We start from the raw sequence: 12,498 nt of genomic DNA on the forward strand, positions 1-12,498 counted from the left end.
CATTTCCTTCTCCCTCAAGTCAAAAATCAGGAAATTCACAACATTTTTATTTCAAATTACCACTCCATGATCATGTTAGAATAAATCCTTCCCTGCTACTTTATTGTCCAAGTGGAGCATAGTGTGTACGTTTAATGATTTCTTTGGAAACAAATCCTATGAAGCCGTACTGTGCGTTGCTATATTTAGAGTTTGCATTTTTATGTTTAAAAGGTAGCCAATAATCAATTTGTTGAAGATGATATACCCAAAGCAACATGTATTTATCTAGCGTATTTAACATAGTAAAACATCCAAGGCGCTTCACAGGAGTATTACAAGATTAAAAATTTGACACCGAGCCACATAAGGAGAAATTAGGGCAGGAAGAGGTAGGTTTTAAGGAGCGTCTTGATGGAGGAAAGAGAGGTAGCGAGACAGAGAGGTTTAGAGAGGGAATTTCAGAGCTTAGGGACTAGGCAACAGAAGGCACGGCCACTAATGGTTGAGCGAATTATAATCAGGGATGCTCAAGAGGGCAGAATTAGAGGAGCGCAGATATTTCGGGGGAGGGGGTGTTGTGGGGCTGGAGATTAGAGATAAGCAGAGGCCAGACCATGGAGGGATTTGAAAACAAGAATGGGAATTTTGAAATTGAGGCGTTGCTTAAATGGGAGCCATTGTAGGTCAGCAAGCACAGGGGTGATGGGTGAATGGGACTTGGTGCGAGTTAGCACACAGGCAGCCGAGTTTTGGATGACCTCAAGTTTACGTAGGGTGGAACATGGGAGGCCAGCCAGGAGTGTGACGGAATAATCAGCTAAAAAACAAGCCACGGTGTAAATGTATGAACTGCTGGATACGCAAACAGTTCAATTTAGAAAATAGGACAAGTAATTGTATGTTTTATTTTTGTTCCATTCAGATTGACACCTCTTCCCCCAGAATTGTTTTTTTATCAATAGATAAGCAACCTAATAAAGTAAGGTTGTACATTACTTCAGTTGGAAAGTGATGCAGTGGTTCAAACTTGGCATCAATCTTGTAAAATGCTAGTTCCTGTTCCAGCTGATACTGCTTATGACAGGACCTGGTTAGCTCCGCTGTCTTCTGCTTCAGCTGTAACGGAAAAAAAAATATGAAAAACAAGTAACATAGCATTCATCATGTCTGACAAATGTAAATATGATTTTTTTGAAAAAAAGTGTGCTCTTCTTGACTTCCTGCAGTCGAATCTTGCTCCCCGAATGTTTCCTTTGGTTAAGGCAGAAGAGCAGGTGATGAGACAACATAAGAACCACCATGAGACAATAAATGGAGGTGTGATGCTCCCTAATTGAAATGGATACCCATTTCCTTTATTTCTGTTGAGTGATACAAAAAGAAAGAACTTGCATTTATATAGTGCCTATCATAGCCTCAGGAAATACTTTTTGAAGTGTTGGAATGTAGGGAAATGCAACAGTCTATTTGTGCAGGGCAAGCTCCCACAAACAACAATTAGATAATGTCCAGATAACCTCTTTTAGTGATGTTGGTTGAGGGATAAATATCGGCCAAAACCCAGGGGAGAACTCCCTTGCTCTTTGAATAGGGTCATGGATCTTTTACGTCCACCTGAGAAGGCAGACGGGGACTCTGTTTAACTTCTCCAATAGATGGAACCACCAACAGTGCAGCACTCCCTCAGTACTGCACTGGAGTGTCAGCCTGGATTGTGCGCTCAAATCTTTCAACTGGAACTTGAACGCACAACATTCTGACTTAGTTGAGAGTCAAGGGCGATACATTTAAGGCAGTTTGTGCAATCAAGAAAACCCATTGCATGTAAAATTAAATTAATCGATTCTACTTCATTGATTAGCCATGTTAGTGAAATGTTAATCTCTGCACTAATTAATCTGCACACCCAATTGTGGAGAGCAAGCAACATTTAATGTGAGTAAATCTTGGACCATTGCACCTGCTACTATATATATAGCATTTGCATTAGCTAAAATACATTATATAAAACAATTCAAATATTTTTAAGAGGATTATAAATCTAAAGTTTATCAAAAGTTTAAGGCCTAATAATAAACACAGATGTTATGTATTCGGTCAGCCAAGGATAGTACTGTGTAGAAAGGATTGCACTTTAGAATATTAAAATGGCCAACATATTTAATTGAAATTAATAATAATTTGCTGCAAAATTTCTTCTTGGCTAGCACTTGGAAACAAACATACTATTATTCTTTGAAGATTCTTTTTAAAATGTTCAGTTTCTGAAGAAATAATTTTTCACTAAATCAACATTGTAAAAACATATCCAATGAGGACAAGCAGCCAGATATTTCCACGACGAGCAAAGTTCAACAATTCAAATCAAATGCATTAAAAGAAAAGAAATCCTTTCAATACTAAATGATTTCAAAGCCTAAAATTATTTCCTGAATTATTTTATAGGCCATTCCCATGTTTTTCACATGGCAGTTACTATCCAAAAAATCCTAATATTTTAATGTATGCATATAGCTTATCTTAAAATGAACAAATTTTGGTATTTAACAACTCAATAGATAACAATACAGATTTCTCCATGTTCTTTGTCATACAAATCTTTCCCAATGCATTTCAAATCACAAGCACACACACACACACACATACACAAACAGTAAAAATCACAATAATGAACACAGAGATCACACTTGGGATATTTTTGAAAATATTTCATCCGCCATTCTTAACAGAATAGTCTAACAAAAGAAACCCAAATCTTAACTAATCCATCAGTTCCATTAGCTAAACTCTAAACAAACTCAAACTATGGTGCACATATCCTGCCCGCACAAAGTCCCACTCATCCATGTCCTCACCAATCTCCACCGACTTCCCAGTCCTCAATTCAAATTCCTCCAAAGCCTCAACACTCCCAATGAAACCTTCTCCAGACCTATATCCCCAGCACTTGCCTGCTGGTCTTCCAAAGCTGGATCCCTTCCCTTTGCACCACTACTGATGGCAGTTTCTTCAGCCATTTCAGCCCAACATGATTGAATGGTACAATGTTTATTCATTCACCGAATGTATTAATTTTGATTGCTGCAAAATTCTTATTTCTGCAAGCTGACCAGTAGTTTAGACAGCAGGTCTGATTTAGAGCACTAATGTAAAGTCTTCAGGTGACTCCGGGTTTTCGAATTGCATTAAGCACAACATATATTGTCTTCTGTTCTACCATTTACGTAATGTTTTATCATTAGGAAGCTTCAGGTATGTTTTTGCATCCCAGCCACTGAAATCCTGTGTGTGATCCCTGCTGCATGCAACAGGAGTGCTACATGCTGTGATACCTGAAGGCAAGCGTGCAGTAAGGCCTCAATAGACAGCGGCAGGAAAAACTGAAGAAAAGCAACAGGTAAGAGAGTAAAATGGAAGAGTCAATATAATAAGGTTTGAGAATCATACAAATTACCAGTTTTAGAAAAACTTTTCAGTTAAAAACAAGTTGCTTAAAAATAAAACAAAAGAACCTTGCAGCTGCCAGCATTTCCATACATGCTATGCTGTTGTGCTCACTGCACACAAGTAAAAGATCAGTGCACAAAGTACGGTGCATTTGTTTTTGTTTAAACAAAAACTCTTTACAGTTCAACATGCAGATAGATCAGCTGATGACAAAAATAGATGAGCTGTACATTTTTTTTTTCCACAGGCTACCTTCACTGGGGAACAGAGATGCAGCGCGCAGCAGGGAGGGCGTTGTGAACAACAAATGATACCAGCTAAAGGGAGAAAAGCAAGCACAGGTAGTCAGCACAAATTGCAAAAATCTGTAAAAAGTGTAAGCGTACACAGCACTTTTTCCCCTCCAGAACTGAAGGCAAAATTGATTTTAATTCTTCAGCTCTGGTTACACTTTTGAGCACCTGAAAGCCATATACAACTGATGATACGACACTCCCATTACACATTATCAGATTTGTGTAAGCACATTCATCTGAGGCACAGACCTTTAGCATCATCTGAAACTCTCAGCAGGGTTTCAAGCTCAGATACATCATTTTAACCATACTGACCAAAAAGGTTATTAAAATACATTTCATATGAAATCTGAGAACAGCTTTTTATACTAGAGAATGGTTGTGCACTGCCCATTTTTCTTTGCCCTGTCCATAGATCCCAAATAAGGTAAGAGAAAAGGTATCACATCAGGCCAAACAAAACGTAACATTTGTTGTCTAATCTCATTTGAATAACTAAGAGTTTAGTGCCTGAAAGTCAACTACAATTTTAAATAAAGGACACACTGTAGATAAACTATTTAAAAAAATGGTACATTCCCCATAGAAAATAAAGACTTATTGCATGTGTCTGCATTCTGGTTCATGAACTTTTTATGTAAAATCAGGCAACTTGCATGTGTGGGGTGTTAAGTTGAGCACTATGATGTTTGGCAGCAACAGTGCTGCATCATTTAGTGGTCTGCCAAAAACCACCAAAACTTGCATAATGAGGGGAAGGAAGTGTGAATCTCAGTTAAATCAGAGTTTGAACTCACTGTTGTCCAGTTAAGATTCCCCAACATTTTACCAGCAGGCCTACTGGAGAGGAACGTATTTCTTGTTTAGACTCTCATTTCTACTTGCAAGTGAAAAGGCAGCAGCTCCATTGCTATGTCCAGTAACAAAGATTCATTTGTACATTTTCACCAGTGTCAATTTGGGCAGCATCCTACACCCATTGTTAAAAGTTTGAATTATTCACAGCTTTCTTTTCAGATCAACATCTCTACCAGATGCAGTTTTACATTTGAGTGATAATGGCCAGTAAATTCTTTGGAAGTGCTCCCGCTCCACCGATGTTACTTTGCAAGAAGTTTAAGGGAAACCCCATTCACACATAAATGGGGTTTCCACTGCACTTGCAGTAAAGTCGTGCCAGCGGTATGGGAGCAGCTAAGGAATTTCTCGTCGATTGTGTCGCTGTGCTAGTGGTTACACTGTTAGTACCTTCGGTAATGGTGCCTCGCTCTCGGAGCTTCTTGCCACTGCTGCTCCTCTTTCGCTTCCATTATTATGCAGAACAGAAAATTTGTGCATAACCGATGTTTTGGTGCAAAACTGATATAAATCAGTTGCACAGAAATTTCCTTGTATTAAAAAAAAAACTGCTGCAAAGCCACTCTTACACTATAGTTACACTAAAACCTTCCAGGAAATTCTGGGCCTATGATTTTGAATTCTGTATCACCCACAACATTTTGTAAACTCGATATAAAAATTGTGGAAATTTCAGCACAGAAGGTCCATTGTGCTTCTGCTAACTCCACTTGAATCCCATGCACTGCTCTTTCCACATTTTTTGAGGTTTTTTTCCCCCCCAAGTGTTACCTATTTCCTTCTTAAATATCATTATTAACTCAGTCATACCAGCTCATTCTGGGTCGCCACCTCTCTCGCCAGTTTTTTGCAGCTGCTCTTCTGTTGTTGGTGTTCCAGTTTAAGTGCCATGTTCACTTGTTCTTGCTTTTTAATGTTCTCTATTGCCTTGGATTGCTCCTGTTCCATCCGCTCAATCTCCTTCATCTTCCTTTCCAGTTCCATCTCTAGGTTCTCTAGTTCTTCTGCATAGATATAGCAAAAACATAAGCATGACTGAATATTGACTTCAATAACCTCAGACATTAACTATAGTGCCCACTGCTGTTATGGGATGGGTGCGTCGGCATTTGGGGAGGAGAATGTTGCTTGAACGTGGCGAACTGTGGCTAGAACACTGTGCTGATGGAAGTGGGTGTCTGCAACCTTGGTGCTCTCTCGCTTTTGTCTTCTCGGGCTGCTGAATCTGGTGCCCTTTGCCAACTTCTGCTGTTGTCATTTCCTGCCATACAGGCAGCTATTCACACGTTCAGCGTATCTCTTAAATACCTTTACATTTTTTTAATTATACTTATTATCTCATGTTAATATAACTTCAGCAATTATCAGCTGTTTTCAGGTCATTCTACACATATTTCATCTCATGTGTTTATTCTGTTTTTTTCCTTTTCCTCTCATTGCCTTTGTTCTATTCCTTTTTGGATGCAATTCATCTTGAATTATTTTCCAGGTCTAATGAAGGGTTACACCCAAAACGTTAACTTGTTCCCTCTATAGATGTTGGCCTGGTAAATATGTTTTCAGCATTTTGTTTTTGTTTCAGATTTCCAGCATTTGCAATGTTATGCCTTTTATCAATTTTTGAAAATGTAGTTTTTAAGAAAGTAAATAATAAAGAAACTATTAGTTGTATCTTCCACAAGTAGAAGTTGGGTCATTGATATTAAAATTCCATGGGCTAGAAATTTGTTTTCTGGTGATAGCGGCATAAATGTATGCCGCTATCGCTCCACTAGTTTTTTTTTTAAGGCCTAAGTTTCGGGGAAAAAAACGCCCAGCGGTAAAAATCGGCATTGCACGAGGATTTGCGGCGGAAACCACGATCCATGCAAACTTTAGCCGGAGGCCGATTACCACTGCGAGAGGCGCCTTGGGAGGGGGGCAAAACACCAAAAATGTTTTTTCAAAAAAAACAAAAATAAAACATCACAAAACACTTAACTATTGAATCGCTGCAAAAGAATTAAAACATAAAAACTTTAACTTACCATTTTTGCAGGTCTTCATATCTACTGCTGTTCCAAGGGCTGCAACGCAGGTTTTCCCTGGTGTTTTTTTTCATGCAGAATATGGGTCACCGCTAAGGCAAATTTTTGGCAAAAGCGCTATTTCGAGTCTTGCTCCCCAGTGGTACTTAAAAACCGCCGATGCAAGACTTCTACGAAATTACCGGTTCATCATTTTTCACCCAAAATGGTGAAATATCGCCGAAAAAAAAACAGCCGCAAGGTTGGCGAAGTTCCAGCCCATAGTCTAAAATTTAAACGGAGTCTTATCAGTGCCCCCTTTAAAAATCACGATATATGATGGAAAAAAAATCTAAGTACTGATGACATCATTTGGAGTATTGCTGAGATGCTATTGAAATTAGCAGTGTAAGGAAGCTCAAACAGCCAATTGAAACAATTAAAATAATAAAAAGATCACATGGATTAATGTCTATGCATATTATAATAATTTAGTTCCCCGATAGTTACAGCATCTGTGATGCTTCCCAAACATTTTCTTTCAATTAAATCAGAATTTACCATTTAAGCAATTAGAAAAACAAAGAAAAAAAAATCAATAGGGCTATGCACATTAATTGTAGGTTAAAAGGAAATCTGAAAATGTTGGAAATGCACAGCAAGTTGATCAGCATATCTTTGTTATATTTAGAGGACCTAATTATAGACAAAAAGTGTACTTGACCACCAGATTTATATAGCTAATTTAATGTCACAATTATTCAAACACAGTTCAATTATTATTAGGATAAAATCATACATGTTTCTGGATTTTTTTTTTACCTAAATGAAATCGTTCATGAGCCTCTTGCCTCTCCTGGATAGTTACTGGCTGTCCATCCAAGCAATTCAATGAGCGTAAATGATATATGACATACAATCGATAATGTGGAAGACGAGCTAAAGGATTATCTGCCAGGGTTAGTGAAGTCAACTCTTTCAAAGGTTTCAGTTTAGCTACATCCTGGAGCTAAGCCATAAAACATAAAAATTATTAGATCATTCACAGGAAATGCAACCAATGTATTATTTATAAAGTCATTAAGATAAATCTTCTTGTCTAAACAGAAGCATCATTTTGCCACTGCAAAAAACAAAAACTGAAATTTTATCTTGTTTTAAGTTGAATATAACATTATTCAAAGAGTTCCCAATGGACAAAAAAAAACATTCTTAGTTCAATTTTACTTATTTCCTTGCCCCCTTCTGTCCAGCGATGAAATGGAAATGCACAAATTACAGATTATCTACAGGTACCAACAACAGATTTTCCAGTTGTGTTGTGACACCTAATAAAGTAATTATCCATACGCATGAGATACACAAAGATGCCTTTTACCCCAGATTCACAAGAGGTGTTTTGTTTTTTAAACTCCAGTGCTAATACTAAATGTAGAATTGAGCCTTCAGTTATGTAATACTGGAGGAAAAAGAGCAATCCGAACGGTTGATATTGCAGTCAGTTGCGTAGGCAAAGTTCAAATATTCAGGTGTCACTCCTGACATTTGGAGATTCACATTATGTTTGCTTTTGGTAGTTTGGGGTTTAATTTTGCAAAGTTGTGTCTTATTTGCCAACTCATTATTTGAAGTTCAGTTTTTTTAAAGTATGCTGCAGTTTTCCCTGTATTCATTTTCTTTGAAACAGATAATGACAGTATCTTATAATTGTGAACTGGTTGTATACAGATTTGTTGGTTTAGAAGCTTTGAAAACTTGTATATTGTGAAAGGAGAAATAGTACATGAATATATCATCTCTTAACCTACATCCTACAAATTACAATTTTTAACATAATCCTCGACACAATTTAATTTTTCAAAGATACAAATCCCAACAGTCAATCTTCTATGAATTCTGAAATGTGCATAATTGAAATCAACATACCAATGTAATATTGTTCTGTTTGAGGTTGAGGACACGAAGGGATCGCAACTTCTTTCCAACCCAAGCAGGAATTTGTTCAATATAATTTTCAGCCAACTTCAGATTCTGAAGGTTCACCATGTGCTCCAGACCTTCAATTTTACTGCATGCAGGAAAAATTAGGATACAGTTTATTTTAAATGGCGACATGAAATATATCTGCTGACCAGGCATGTAAAGTCAGTGTGAAGGCTCTCAATATGATCTAATTAGAAACAGAATCAAGCTGTATGATTTATATTTAATTAGGACCAATACACATGTAGTATTATCATGCAAGATCTACTGAATGTTCATCAAATATCAAAAATACAAATTTCAGTTTGTTTTGTTTTAAAATTTTCTTTCATCCATTCAACCACACAGGTCTAATTATGCTGCCCCATTCACTTTGTTTCCCTGGTGAATGCACAGCACATTTCTCTAGTTACTCACCGAATTCGGTTGCATGAAAGACTAAGTTCACGTAGTTTAAACTGTTTGTTCAGTTTTTCTATTTTCTCAATCAAATTGTTGTTCAGGTTCAGGACCTGTAGCTGCTCGCATTTTTCCAAGTTTTCTATAAACTGAATATAAAATGTTATGAATTTGTTAGCTAACAACACCAGAACTTAGAAAGTTAGGTACTAGTTTATTACCCACCCCCCGATGACATTTAGCCTCCAAAGAAGACATGTGTTGTCCTGATTTACACAATTTTTCTTTCAATAAGTAGATGCTTTCTAGGACTTAAGCTTTCTGCTGAAGGGCAAGTAATGGCGGCCAAAAGAAAACTTTTCCATCTTCTTTCAGGGAGACACATTATTTGTGCTTGATGCTCCCTGCACACCATGGTTTAGAATGGGAACTAAACAGAATTGGAGATAAATGTTTTCTACACCCTTGGTGCTGCACTTTCCAACTTACAGTACTGCTGAAGTTAGATCCTGTATCTTATGTAAATTATTATGCTCTCAAGTACAAGACTTGGGGGATTATTTTTATATCTATAAATATTCCTCATTAATTAGATCAGACCTATCCTACATCACATATCAGATAAAAGTACTCTAGTTCCAGGCTTCCAAGAACAAATAATTAAGATAGCAGAATTATTTTGCACAGCTATGAACATCTTACACAAATACTAGAAGTATTCCCTTATCTTGGTCAACCTTACGACAAATTCTGAAATTTAATTTAATGAAATTGGCCACGCAGCGACCAAGACATTTATTCACACCTTTGGTGGAGAGTTTGAGCTCTGTTAGAAACAAATATTCAAACCCAATTAGCAGCATATCCTGAAATATTCTTGTATAAAGTGATAGCACATTCTGAGCAAAATTTAAAACCCAAACAGCGTATCAGGGCTACTGTTATGTATGTAAACCTGTAAATACCATGTCTAACCACCAGAGGGCTTATCCCCTGGAGTCCCAAGGGATCCCACAATCCCTTGGGAGCACTTGTATATAAGGAGACCCCACAGGCTGGCGAGGCACTCTGAGATCTGTAATAAAGGACTACAGTCACACCTTACTTTGAGCTTGCAGTATCTAGTCTGACTCTTTATTCAAGACATAACAGCTACAAGTGAGCAGCAATTATTGGTCACTGCATGTCATTTTTAAGACTAGCCGCTGAACCAATACAGAATCAGCCCTAAAGTTTAAAAACGTGACAAGCCATCTTTTATGTTTTAATTATGGCCCAGAAACTTCAGATTTAGTGGTCACTCATTCTGCGAGGTCAGAAAGTGAATGCAAAGCCTCCTTGCACAGTAATACATTCAGAAATGGAAATATGAATCCGTGGCAGAGGACTGGATTCACTTTCCTGTATCTTACAGCTAGACAAGGATTGCATAAAATTAAGTGGCTAAACAGATAGGAAAAGAAAATGATGACACAGTAACACTACAGACATTGTCCATCTGATTTACAGCACCATGACACTATTGTAAACTACATTACATAGATCGACTGGAGATTGTGTAAAAGTTATGAGATGATCTATTAAGATACAATTTCCACTACTACTGAATAAAGTTGAGATGGATCAACAATAAATAGCTCATGAATTTAATAGTTTTTATTATACAGGCATTTATAAGGAACTGTTTTTAAAAAGTGTCTCTCTCTAAACTAGGTAATAGCAGTTACTAAAGTATCCTGTTAATCAAATTAAACCCTAACAATTGGATCTACAGCACAGAACTGTTTGCCAATGGTCTGCTGTTTTGCTTATCCAGTGCTAATTTTAAAAAGAATACCCAAGCATCGAGAGATTGGCCTGAAAATTGAGGCCTCTCCGGGTGCGTCCAATGTGCGCATGCACCGGAAGAAGCCTCGCAAATACCGGTTCTCGATGCGCGATGCACATGCGCCGAGATCCGGCATTTACGATCGGTCAAAAGAGCACACGCATCCTCGGGAGAAGGACATTTGCGAGGCAGAGATTTGGGCTATTTGCCCAATTCTTGCCCAGCGAATGTCCTTCAAGCTCTTATGCCTCAAAGCAGGCCTATATCCTACTTTTACCAGCACAAGAGTTTTAAAACGTAGAAAAATTAAATGTTATCACTAATTGTTATATTAAAAACCCTGTCCATCAAGATAGGTTTATTTTTATTAAAACATTTTAAAAATTAAAAAAAAAATTCTAAAACATTGAATTTCAATTAATTTTAAATATGTGAGACTTTTTTATTTGTATTTATTGTATTGTATTTGTATTTGTAGGAGTATTGTCATCGATAGTAATGGGAGCTTGTACAAGCGGAGCTCCTATTATCAATGAGAATATTGTGATTGGTGGTCCAGGCCGCGCTTACATTCCTGGGATGCGTGAGCCCATACATGGGCTGCACATCTAGGCCTGGGCTGCGCATCTAGGCCTCGGATCGTAAGTATACGTTCGTCAGGGACCACCAGGTACTTTCGGAAACATTTTTTCGGTCGGAGGCGTCCACCTGCAGGAAGCCTCCAACCGTAATTTTCGGGCCAATATGTAAAACAGCTCTGCACTAAGCTAGATGGAACTGGGCAACACATAATGTTGTAGGAGTCCCAAGACTAGAGAGCATTGTCTAGATTGTAGAAATTCCTGGATTACTATTAAAATCTCAGCAGTGTATGTCTCCTATTGGAATAGGATTATATAGAAACAGGCCATTCGTCCCAACCAGTCCATGCCGGCGTTTATGCTCCACTCGAGCCTCCTCCCATCTTTCCTCATCTAAATCTATCACCATGAACTATATTTTTTCAGAAAACTACTTTAAGTCACATTTGCATCATTGTTTCAGTGAACTTTATCCTATGTACTACCTTAAACTTTTTGCCCCCTCCCTTGGACAGGCAAAGGTTGAGTGAATGCACAGAACTAAACTGTTCTTGTTTTGACTGTTTTTTGATCAAGTCCTCAGTGATGTATCGGACCCCTGGTCTTTTAGTGACTGCATCTGAAAATAAGAGAAAAGGATTCCAAAGTTTACACTCAACCAATATATAATTTTCCTGCAAAAGGGCTGCCCCAAACGAAATAAGTACATGGTTCATGATGTTTCCAAACAATAAATTCTGGAGCAAATATCTTAATTAGATTTAACAATTAAGGGCCAAAAGGCTTGATGTTTTCAGTTTTTCAATCCAAACTGTAATTATTCTGAGCTGTAAACAGTCCTATTTCTTGATGTTTTTTTAAGTTCTTCACAACAATCTGATTTACATGAATATGAAAAGTAAAGTTTCAACGGAATTCAGTAAACAGATGCTACATCAATGCATTCTGTTGGATTTAAATAGATTCAAGTGACTTAAATGAGAATAGTGGCATTTAAAAATAGTGTACATTTTAATTCACACACATGGAGTAATCTGAATGGGTACAATTGTGACAATTGCACTGTGCATTTCATCAATGCAAAGCTATACTCTGGTGATCCTGGTGTCTGTTCTGGA

The 12,498-nt window shown here is 37.5% G+C and overlaps 1 protein-coding gene across 6 annotated transcripts in view; it reads right to left on the minus strand.

Moving 5' to 3' along the window:
- The window catches only part of cntrl (centriolin), a 149,356-nt gene that overhangs the window by 116,763 nt on the left and 20,095 nt on the right, over nucleotides 1-12,498 (minus strand). For 5 of the 6 annotated variants that reach the window (XM_070862591.1, XM_070862588.1, XM_070862590.1 and 2 more), the window contains 6 exons: nucleotides 11,866-11,999; nucleotides 8,990-9,120; nucleotides 8,516-8,657; nucleotides 7,412-7,598; nucleotides 5,394-5,587; nucleotides 979-1,098 (listed from right to left, as the gene is read on the minus strand). In XM_070862591.1, coding sequence (XP_070718692.1) covers nucleotides 979-1,098; nucleotides 5,394-5,587; nucleotides 7,412-7,598; nucleotides 8,516-8,657; nucleotides 8,990-9,120; nucleotides 11,866-11,999 — 908 coding nt within the window. Of the gene's footprint in view, nucleotides 1-978; nucleotides 1,099-5,393; nucleotides 5,588-6,610; nucleotides 6,678-7,411; nucleotides 7,599-8,515; nucleotides 8,658-8,989; nucleotides 9,121-11,865; nucleotides 12,000-12,498 lie in introns of those variants that run through there. The other variant, XM_070862593.1, reaches the window with a different exon arrangement.

This window comes from Pristiophorus japonicus, chromosome 20 (assembly GCF_044704955.1).
Source record: "Pristiophorus japonicus isolate sPriJap1 chromosome 20, sPriJap1.hap1, whole genome shotgun sequence".
Lineage (NCBI taxonomy): Eukaryota > Metazoa > Chordata > Chondrichthyes > Pristiophoridae > Pristiophorus > Pristiophorus japonicus.